The sequence below is a fragment of the Phoxinus phoxinus genome (genome assembly GCF_949152265.1).
Source record: "Phoxinus phoxinus genome assembly, chromosome: 20".
Taxonomy (NCBI): domain Eukaryota; kingdom Metazoa; phylum Chordata; class Actinopteri; order Cypriniformes; family Leuciscidae; genus Phoxinus; species Phoxinus phoxinus.
Genome location: NC_136895.1, coordinates 28,838,700 through 28,850,449, shown reverse-complemented (window position 1 = coordinate 28,850,449; position 11,750 = coordinate 28,838,700). Strand labels below are relative to the sequence as shown.

General features: G+C 44.1%; 1 protein-coding gene across 1 annotated transcript; it reads left to right on the top strand.

The window, feature by feature from the left end:
• Positions 1-535: 535 nt before the first annotated feature.
• LOC306988366 (uncharacterized protein) lies at positions 536-8,957 on the top strand. Its single transcript, XM_079593301.1, has 8 exons — positions 536-829; positions 5,260-5,562; positions 5,881-6,189; positions 6,389-6,691; positions 6,922-7,715; positions 7,907-8,221; positions 8,461-8,604; positions 8,698-8,957. The coding sequence occupies exons 1-5, from the start codon at positions 544-546 to the stop codon at positions 7,281-7,283; spliced, it is 1,563 nt and encodes a 520-aa protein (XP_079449427.1). The 5' UTR covers positions 536-543; the 3' UTR covers positions 7,284-7,715; positions 7,907-8,221; positions 8,461-8,604; positions 8,698-8,957.
• Positions 8,958-11,750: the final 2,793 nt, after the last annotated feature.

Sequence of the window (11,750 nt, the reverse complement as noted above, 5' to 3'; positions counted from 1 at the left end):
TGCTGATGATGAAGTGAAGAGGGTGTCAGAGGGAGATTCAGTCTCTCTAAACTCTGGTCTCACTGAAATGAAGGATGATGATGTGATTCAGTGGAGATTTGGAGATGAAAACACTTTAATAGCAGAAATCAATAAACGGGCCGACAGAATCACTGTATATGATGATGTTCTTGATGGGAGATTCAGAGACAGACTGAAGCTGGACAATCAAACTGGATCTCTGACCATCACACACACCACAACTGAACATGATGGACGTTATTATCAACAGATCAACAGTGTGAGAAAGAGTTTCTTTCTCATTGTCTTTGGTGAGTTAAATATTTGTTTCACTTGTTTTATATTTTAATCAGCACAAAGATACAATTATTAATACAAACTCCATTTTGCTTTTGGTGTTTAATGATGATATTCCTTTCAAATTTAAATGTCAAACTATTTACTTTTACAAACCATTAACTGGTTAACCCTGTTTCTGTTTGGTGTGTGTGTGTGTGGGGGGGGGGGGGGGGGGGGGGGGGTGATTCAGTCCTGGAGTCAGTGATGGAGGGAGATTCAGTCTCTCTAAACTCTGGTCTCACTGAAATGAAGGATGTTGATGTGATTCAGTGGAGATTTGGAAATGAAAACACTTTAATAGCTGTAATCTATAAATGGACCGACAGAATCACTGTATATGAAGATGTTCTTGATGGGAGATTCAGAGACAGACTGAAGCTGGACAATCAAACTGGATCTCTGACCGTCACACACACCACAACTGAACATGCTGGAGATTTTCTATTACAGATCAACAGTGAGATCAAGAGGTTCATTCTTGCTGTCGTTGGTGAGTTCAAAAATGTTTACACCTGTTTTTTAATGAAAAAATGTAAATAAATTCATACACGATTTTATTTTTGTTATTTTATATATTTTTTAATGTAAATTTTAAACTATTCAATTTAGAAAACCCTTCTAAAGTGATTTAACAGTTAATCTGTGACAAACTCTGTTCCCTTTCGTTGTCACTTCGAGTTACGTCGAATGACGACGAAATGGGGTTCGCTTAGAAGCCTATCCTCTTCGAACAGTAATAAAACGAGCCAATGGCAAGCAAATGCCATGGTTCTGCTGAATTTGCATAGCGTAACCCTCGTGGGTATAAAGGAAGTGTGCCGACAACATGCAGATATGTTTTTCGCTTCGGAGGCAAGAGCATTCTTCACTCCACAAGCCATTCTGAGATCATCTCTCTTCACTCTCTGAGACGAGCTACTCTTCAGGTGTTGGTGTGACGATGAATTCCAGCGAGCTTAACATTGCCTGCCGATCTGCGCAGTGGTCTGCCAGTCGTGTGTCTCTCCTTGGGCGCTTCAACACTGCTGTTGTTTTATTCACTCTCAAAGAGCCGCACCGACACACGTCGGCCTGCCCCCAATTCCTTTCTCCCCGGACGTGCATGAAGAGGTCATGGGTACTAGGAGGTCTCCCTAAAAAAAGTGACTTCCCGCGACTACTCAGCGGCCTCTTCCGCCTTCACTGCCCTCGATGAGGTCGCGGCCAGTGGGTACACTGGGGTTCCCCCTCGTGGAGTGTTCTGTGGCAACACAACTGTGTCCGCACAGCGCCTCCACCGGCGTGGCAACCCTAAGCAGCCAGGGCTGGTCCAGGGCTCTTGCAAGAACTGCGTGCCGCCACCGACCTCGCTCTCACGGGCGACGAAGGTGACCACACGCTCCCTGGATCAGGTGATGTCCAGATATGAGGTCCAGAAAAGACTGGCTTAGCCTGGTTGATATGTGCGAGGCTGAGCGATCCCGCTTCCTCAACTCATATCCCAGGCTGGCCTCTTCCGCGGCGCGGTAGAGGACTCTGCCCACAATTCTCGGCCGTCCCCCTCCTGCGACTCTCTCCCGCCAGCCCTAGCAGCAGCCTTTCACCCAGGCCGCGCCATGGAGGTGGTCGCAGTAGGGCACCCCAGCCCGTACAAGCCCAGCAGCCTGCCGAACGCCAGGCAATGCGGCGCTCCCGTTACGGGCAGCTCAGAGATGGGATGCAGTTCTTTTCAGGAGGTGGTTGCAGGGCCACTCCTTCCCCCGGTGGAGGGCCGGGGGAGAACCTCTTCTTCCAAAGAACTGTCTTCCCATCTCTGAGCACACAGAGTTCTCGGACGAGAACGCCACCCTCGTGTCCCGCCACTCTCGCCCTCCTCTGTCTCAGAGTTCTCGGATGACAGTGCGGCCCGCTCAAGGGCCTCACCACTCTTGTCCCCCTCTGTCGCCAGATCCCTGGCAGAGCAGGCTCCCGTGGAATGCTGGTCCTTCCCTGGCCTCCTCTGGCGGCTAATGACCGTGCCCCCACACCGGGCCGCTATGCCACCCACGTCCGGGCCGGTCATTCCACTTCGCTGCACCACCGAGGGTACGTCTGTGGTTCGCGTGACCCCGCTGACACAGGAGCCTGGCTAAAGCTTTCTAACCTGCCCGCTGGGTCACAAGAACTGTCAGGCTCGGCTACGCGATTCAGTTCGCGTGGTCTCCTCCCCGCTTCTTGAGTTCGCATGAGAGCGGAGGTCACCACCCTACTGGCGAAGGGTGCGATCGAGACTGTGTCCCTCCAGCCGAAATGAGGTCCGGCTTCTACAGCCTTTACTTCATTGTTCCCAAGAAAGCCGGTGGGTTACGGTCAATCCTGGACCTGCGCCTATTTGAACCATTCCCTTCACAGGCTTCCGTTCAAGATGCTCACGGCCAAACGCATTTTCAAATGTGTGCAGCCTCAGGATTGGTTTGCAGCGATAGACCTGAAGGAGGCCTACTTTCATGTCTCCATTCTTCCTCGACACAGACCGTTCTTGCGGTTTGCTTTCGAGGGGCAGGCATACCAGCACGCGGCTCTCCCATTCGGGCTGGCCCTGTCTCCTCGCATCTTCACGAAGGTCGTCGAGGCAGCCCTTGTGCCGCTACGGCAACACGGGGTTCTCATCCTGAAATATCCCGATGACTGGCTGACTCTAGCTCACTCTTGGGACTAGGTTTGCAAACACAGGGACCTAGTGCTCCGGCACCTAGCCCGTCTGGCCCTTCGGGTCAACTGGGAGAAGAGCAAACTTTGCCCCGTGCAGAGGATCTCTTTTCTCGGTATGGAAATCGAGCGCGCACAGTCACTGCTGACTTGCCTGAGACAATTCGAGGGCAAGAGTGCGGTTCCACTGAAACTTTTTCAGAGGCTCCTGGGGCATATGGCATCTGCAGCTGTGGCAACACCGCTCGGATTGCTTCATATGAGACCGCTTCAGCACTGGCTTTGCGATTGAGTCCCGAGGTGGGCATGGCATCAGGGCACGTTCCGAGTACCAGTTACTCCGACCTGCCGTCAGACCTTCACCCCGTGGACGACCCTCAGCTGTCTACGGGCCGGAGTGCCCTTAGAACGAGTTTCCAGGCATGTTGTTCTCTCAACGGATGCCTCCTCCACGGGCTGGGGCGCCATGTGCAATGGACATGCTGCCGCGGGCTCCTGGACAGGACCCCACCGCCTATGGCATGTCAATTGCCTCGAGTTGCTGGCAGTACGTCTCGCTCTGCACCGCTTCCATGCGCTGCTCAAGAACCAGCACGTACAAGTCCGATCAGACAATACCGCGACAGTAGCGTACATCAACCGTCAAGGTGGTCTACGCTCCCGCTGTATGTCTCAACTTGCCCGCCACCTCCTCCTATGGAGTCAGAAGCATCTGAGGTTGCTTCGAGCCATTTTTATTCCGGGAGACCTGGACTGTGCAGCCGACGAGCTTTCACGGCTTTAGCCTCTTCCTGGAGAATGGAGACTCCATCCCCAGGCGGTTCAGCTGATTTGAGATCAGTTCAGGGTAGACCTGTTGCCTCCCATGACTCGTCCCACTGTGCCCAGTTTTACTCCCTGACCGAGGGCATGCTCGGCACGGATGCACTGGCGCACAGCTGGTCGCGTGGCCTCCGCAAGTATGTGTTTCCCCCAGTGAGCCTTCTTGCACTGACCCTGTGCAAGATCAGGGAGGACGAGGAGCAGGTCATATTGATTGTGCCGCACTGGCCCACCCAGACCTGGTTTTCCGAACTTGTACTCCTCGCGACAGCACCTCCCTGACCTATTCCTCCGAGGAAGGACCTCCTTTCTCAGGGACGGGGCACCCTTTGGCACCCTCGGCCCTATCTTTGGAACCTCCACGTGTGGCTCCTGGACGGGACGAGGCAAGTTTGAGGCTACCATCACTTCCGCTAGAGCAGCGTCCACAAGACAAGTGGAACCTCTTCGTCTCTTGGTGCTCTTCTCACTGAGAAGACCCCAGAACTTGCCCGATCAGTGTCGTGCTTTCCTTCCTGCAGAATGGGTTGGAGCGAAGGCTGTCTCCCTCCACACTGAAAGTTGAAGGGTGGAGGTAAGTCCGTGGGAAAGCATGACCTGATCATCAGGTTCCTGAGAGGAGCGAGAAGACTAAATCCTCCTCGCCCTCCTCTCGTTCCCTCTTGGGACCTCTCAGTGGTTCTAACTGCCCTGCAGAGTGCTCCCTTCGAGCCTCAGCAATCAGTGGAGCTTAAGTTCCTGTCTATGAAGACAGCGCTCCTGGTTGCATTGACCTCCATCATCAAGAGGGTAGGGGACCTGCATGCATTTTCTATAGATGAAGGGTGCCTGGAATTCAGGACGGCCTTTTCTCACGTGATCCTGAGACCCCGTCCTGGATATGTGCCCAAGGTTTCCACCACTCCCTTCCGGGACCTGGAGGAGGCAGACCCAGCCTTGGCATTGCTCTGTCCAGTACGCGCCCTCCGTGCTTACGTAGACAGAACGCAATGTTTCAGGACCTTAGACCAGCTCTTTGTCTGTTATGGTGGGAAGCTGAAGGGAAAGGCTCTCTCCAAGCAAAGGTTGTCTCACTGGATAGTGGACGCCATTGCTTTGGCTTTCCAGCAGCAAGGTCGTCTGTGCCCCCTTGGTGTGAAGGCCCACTACACCCGGAGTGTAGCCTCCTCTTGGGCTCTAGCGCATGGCGCCTCACTAACAGACATCTGCAGTGCTGCAGGCTGGGCGACACCCAACACATTCGCTCAGGTGTCTTCGCTTGCTCGCCATTCCACATTCAGCAGAACCATGGCATTTGCTTGCCATTGGCTTGTTTTATTACTGTTCTAAGAGGATAGGCTACTAAGCGAACCCCATTTCGTCGTCATTCGACGTAACGTCTCCGTTCCCTACTCAGGGGGTTCCCTACTTTGTTCTCTGTGTGTTTGACAGATGAAGTGAAGTCAGTGTCAGTGAAGGAGGGTGTTTCAGTCTCTCTAAACTCTGGTCTCACTGAAATGAAGGATTATGATGAGATTCGGTGGAGGTTTAAAAACACTTTAATAGCAGAAATCAATAAACGGGCCGACATAATCACTGTATATGATGATGTTCTTGATGGGAGATTCAGAGACAGACTGAAGCTGGACAATCAAACTGGATCTCTGACCTTCACACACACCAGAACTGAACATGACGGAGATTATCAACTACAGATAAACAGTGTTTTCAAGCCTTTTACTCTCTTTGTCTTTAGTAAGTTAAATACTTTTTCCATCTGCTTTTAATCAGGACAAATATACAATTAATAATTCAAACATCATTTTGCTTTTTAATTATATTTTTTTCAAATTTAAACTTCAAACTATTTACTTGTATAAATCATTAACTGATCGTCTTAATCTGTGACGAACCCTGTTTCTGTTTGTTCTCTCTCTCTCTCTCTGTGTGTGTGTGTGTGTGTGTGTGTGTGTGTGTGTGTGTGTGTGTGTGTGTGTGTGTGTGTGTGTGTGTGTGTGTGTGTGTGTGTGTGTGTGTGTGTGTGTGTGTGTGTGTGTGTGTGTGGTGATTCAGGACTGGAGTCAGTGAAGAAGGGAGATTCAGTCTCTCTAAACTCTGGTCTCACTGAAATGAAGGATGATGATGTGATTCAGTGGAGATTTGGACGATTTGGAGATGAAAACACTTTAATAGTAGAAATCAATAAACGGGACGGCAGAATCACTGTATTTGAAGATGTTCTTGATGGGAGATTCAGAGACAGACTGAAGCTGGACAAACAAACTGGATCTCTGACCGTCACACACAGCACAACTGAACATGCTGGAGAATATTATCTACTGATCAACCGTGAGAGAAAGAGTTTTATTCTCGCTGTCATTGGTGAGTTCAAAAACGTTTACATCTGTTTTTTAATGAAAAAAAATTAATGAATTCATACACGATTTTGTTTTTGTTATTTTATATTGTTTATTTTTATATTACATTTTAAACTATTTAATTTAGTAAACCATTATCAAGTTATTTAACATTCTTGATCTTTGCAAACCCTGTTTCTGTTTGTTCTCTGTGTGTTTGACAGATGAAGTGAAGTCAGTGTCAGTGTGGGAGGGAGATTCAGTCTCTCTAAACTCTAGTCTCACTGAAATAAAGGATTATGATGTGATTCGGTGGAGGTTAGGAAACACTTTAATAGCAGAAATCAATAAACGGCTCAACAGAATCACTGTATATGAAGATGTTCTTGATGGGAGATTCAGAGACAGACTGAAGCTGGACAATCAAACTGGATCTCTGACCGTCACACACACCACAACTGAACATACTGGAGTTTATGAATTACAGATCAACAGTGTTTTCAAGCCTTTAACTCTCTTTGTCTTTAGTGAGTTAAATACTTTTTTCCTCCTGTTTTATGTTTTAATCAGGACAAATATACAATTAATAATTCAAACCTCATTTTGGTTCTGGTTTTTAATGGTGAAATTAATTTCAAATTTAAATGTAAAACCATTTACTTTTATGAATCATTAACTGATCGTCTTAATCTGAGACAAACCCTGTTTCTGTTTGTTCTCTCTCTCTCTCTCTCTGTGTGTGTGTGTGGTGATTCAGGACTGGAGTCAGTAAAGGAGGGAGATTCAGTCTCTCTAAACTCTGGTCTCACTGACATGAAGGATGATGATGTGATTCAGTGGAGATTTGGAGATGAAAACACTTTAATAGCAGAAATCAATAAACGGGCCGGCAGAATCACTGTATATGATGTTCTTGATGGGAGATTCAGAGACAGACTGAAGCTGGACAAACAAACTGGATCTCTGACCATCACACACACCACAACTGAACATGATGGAGATTATGTGCTAAAGATCAACAGTGTTTTCAAGCCTTTTACTCTCTTTGTCTTTGGTGAGTTAAATACTTTTTGTTTTATGTTTTGTTTTAATCAGGACAAATATACAATTAATAATTAAAACCTCATTTTGCTTTAGGTGTTTAATGATGATATTCATTTCAAATAAAAATGTCAAACTATTAACTTTTTTAAATCATTAACTGATCGTCTTAATCTGTGACGAACCCTGTGTGTGTGTGTGGTGATTTAGGACTGAAGTCAGTGATTGAGGGAGATTCAGTCTCTCTAAACTCTGGTCTCACTGACATGAAGGATGATGATGTGATTCAGTGGAGATTTGAAAATGAAAACACTTTAATAGCAGAAATCAATAAACGGTTCGACAGATTCACTGTATATGAAGATGTTCTTGATGGGAGATTCAGAGACAGACTGAAGCTGGACTATGAAACTGGATCACTGACCATCACACACACCACAACTGAACATACTGGAGTTTATGAACGACAGATCAACGGTGTGAGAAAGAGATTCATTCTCGCTGTCTTTGGTGAGTTCAAAAACGTTTACATCTGTTTTTTAATGAAAAAATTCAAAGAATTCATACACGATTTTGCTTTTGGTATTTTATATTGTTTACTTTTAATTTACATTTTAAACTATTCAATTTAGTAAACCATTATCAAGTTATTTATTAATCTGTGACAAACTGTTTCTGTTTGTTCTGTGTGTGTTTGTCAGATGAAGTGACGTCAGTGTCAGTGAAGGAGGGAGATTCAGTCTCTCTAAACGCTGGTCTCACTGACATGAAGGATGATGATGAGATTCAGTGGAGATTTGGAGATGAAAACACTTTAATAGCAGAAATCAATAAATGGACCGACAGATTCACTGTATATGAAGATGTTCTTGATGGGAGATTCAGAGACAGACTGAAGCTGGACAATCAAACTGGATCTCTGACCGTCACACACACCACAACTGAACATGCTGGAGAATATCTATTGATGTTTACAGGAAGTTTCTCATCAAAAGTATTCAATGTTTCTGTCTATGGCGAGTAGAGATAATTTTTCTTCTCCTTCAAATATTCTTATTAACTATTTACATATTGAATTGTTGAATCTTTATAGTTTGAGATGACAGACCTTATAAAAACTCCCTTGGTACGGAATATAATATTGTTGATTAGATTTGATCATATTTCTGTGTATTCAGAAATATATGTTGATGTCAGCGCTGATATTAGTGTTTATTGACTGATCTGATCTCAGTTTGATGTGTTTATTCCTCAGACTCTGTCCACTGTTGTGGTCCTACTGAAGCTGTGATCCGATTGGTCCTCTCTGCTCTGGTGGGCGTGGCTACTGTCAGTATTGTGGTTTATGACATCAGATCCAGAAGAGCTGAACGAGATCAAGCACATATTCACACACCAGGTACAATGATGTCATTTCTCACAAGCTAATTTTGCATGTATAAATATCTGTGAGATTTATTAATGTATGGCTTTTTATGGTGATCTTTTTCAGGAAGTATTGAAATCTAAAGCAGAATGCTGAAATTTAAAGGTTCTTCAAGTGTGTTTTTTGTTCTTTTTCAAAAATAAATACTGATGATTATTTGAGTTTGTGCTCTTTCAGTGTCAGATTTTATCAGTGTCACTTTATTGTTTATATTTCTCTCAGATACAAAAAAAGTTAATGAAGAGACACACATCTCATTTTACTACTGCTGTATTTTTGTCATGTATTTTCGTGCCTTTATCAATAAAGTTTCTCACTCTGAGGTTCAAGAGTCTCTCCATGATTTATTCAGAGGAATACAAACTTTATTTTAAATGTCTGCAGTGTACCATATACAGCTTTATTTTTACTTTTTTTCACAGGTGCTTTTTATAGCCTATATGTAAAATAGATTATTAATAATAATAAATATATATAATCATATTTCTAATTTGTTTGTTTGTTTTTACAATATATTCCATTATAAACATACAGTGGGTACGGAAAGTATTCAGACCCCCCTAAATTTTTCACTCTGTTATATTGCAGCCATTTGCTAAAATCATTTGTTAATTTTTTTCATCGTTGTACACACAGCACCCCATATTGACAGAAAAACACAGAATTGATGACATTTTTGCACATCTATTAAAAAAGAAAAACTGAAATATCACATGGTCCTAAGTATTCAGACCCTTTGCTCAGTATTGAGTAGAAGCACCCTTTTGATCTAATACAGCCATGAGTCTTTTTGGGAAAGATGCAACAAGTTTTTCACACCTGGATTTGGGTATCCTCTGCCATTCCTCCTTGTAGATCCTCTCCAGTTCTGTCAGGTTGGATGGTAAACGTTGGTGGACAGCCATTTTCAGGTCTCTCCAGAGATGCTCAATTGGGTTTAAGTCAGGACTCTGGCTGGGCCATTCAAGAACAGTCACAGAGTTGTTGTGAAGCCACTCTGTTATTTTAGCTGTGTGCTTAGGGTCATTGTCTTGTTGGAAGGTGAACCTTCGGTGAACAACTTTCTCCCATCTCCCGACTGCATCTCTGGAGCTCAGCCACAATGATCTTTGGGTTCTTCTTTACCTCTCTCACCAAGGCTCTTCTCCCCCGATAGCACAGTTTGGCCAGACGGCCAGCTCTAGGAAGGGTTCTGGTCGTCCCAAACGTCTTCCATTTAAGGATTATGGAGGCCACTGTGCTCTTAGGAACCTTAAGTGCAGCAGATTTTTTTTTGTAACCTTGGCCAGATCTCTGCCTTGCCACAATTCTGTCTCTGAGCTCTTCAGGCAGTTCCTTTGACCTCATGATTCTCATTTGCTCTGACATGCACTGTGAGCTGTAAGGTCTTATATAGACAGGTGTGTGGCTTTCCTAATCAAGTCCAATCAGTATAATCAAACATAGATGGACTCAAATGAAGGTGTAGAACCATCTCGAGGATGATCAGAAGAAATGGACAGCACCTGAGTTAAATATATGAGTGTCACAGCAAAGGGTCTGAGGCCCCATTTACACGTACATGGTTATTTTGAAAAACGGAGACATTTCCCTTCAGTTGTGCCCCTCGTTTACAAGCAAACAGAGAATTCGCCTCTGAAAACGATTCTTTCTAAAAACTCCGGCCAGAGTGGAGATTTTGGAAAACTCCGTTTTCACGTTTGCATATGTCGTATAAATTTTAAACTGTATATTAAACGAACCATGTTTCTAACATCTAACCTTATTTAACCTCTAACATTTGAACAGGAGGTACAAAACCAATGGAAAACTTGTGACTTTGAGTGTGTGCGTGTGTGTGTATAAATAACAACTATGGGAAATGGAACTAGACTCAAAACCAAAAAGGTTACCTGGTAACAAGAGGGCTCGTCTATGAAGAACCAATCAAATTAAGTAACGTTTCATGTCATTTTGCCATACCTCCTTATTCTATAAAACTGTTGTATTTGTGTTTTACTGGTGGGATTCTCAATGGAATTTGTCTGAGATCCTCCGGCCTTGATTCTTCTTCTTGGGAGAGTTTCTCTGAGAACTGCTCGAAGACTCTCCCGGCCGTTAATAAAGGCATTTGAAGGGACATTTGCTGAAAGTCTGTCTGATATTTCTGCTGTGCAGCAGGTCAGTTTAGGGAAGCAAGTAAGTTAGAGTAAGAGACTCAGCCAGTTGTCGACGGGAGACGCGAAGAGCTAGAGTATAAAGGTTATTAAGTGTCGATTGGAAGACGCTATGAGTGTCGATTTGTAGACGCTAGATATTTATTAAGTGTCGATTTGTAGACGCTAGAATGTTAGGTTTAGGGGGAAAAATCCTTTAGAGTTTGGCGGGCCATCCAGGAGTCCTCGGAATCTCCCTCTGTCGGATGGACGGGGACGAGGAACCACGTTGTCTTCACTCTGCCAGACTGCAGAACCTGTTCGACAGAGGGACCCATTCCAGACGGGCTAAAATAACTTGAAGTTATTAAGGTAGGATGACAGACCTCAGCACTTTTCCTTTAAAAATGCTTCTAAATTAATTAAAAGATTTCATTACATTTTGGCTGTTCTGTTACAGTGAGTACAATTTTTGAGAAAACTGGTGATCACATCTAAAAAGATTTAAGGATTTTGAAAATAAATAAATGTTTTTTACCTTGTCTATTAAGGGCAATGATTATGGTTAAATGCAAACAAGGTATATTATGAGTATTCTGTTTGTTGTGTTTAAGAGTGCTTACAAAAAAGCTGTCAATAAAACTTCTGCAAAGCAACTTGTTATGCTGGAAACCAGATCCGGGAGGGGAAAATACCCCGAGATACTGCAATACTGAAACTTGCTTTTTGTTTGAAGTTTTGTTTGAAAAAGACTTTAACTTTGATTGAATTAAAGAAAGGTTAATAAAGAAAGATAAAGAAAGAAATGTTGAAACAAGATAAATAGATAAATATTGTTATCCTGAGATTTATGAAATGAATTTATGAATTCATAATGATTTATGAATTTTACATTTTGAAATCAATTAAACATTGCAGAAATTGTTAAAATTATAAATCATAATAATAGGAATATGCACATGTGAAATACTCTGTGATAATTAG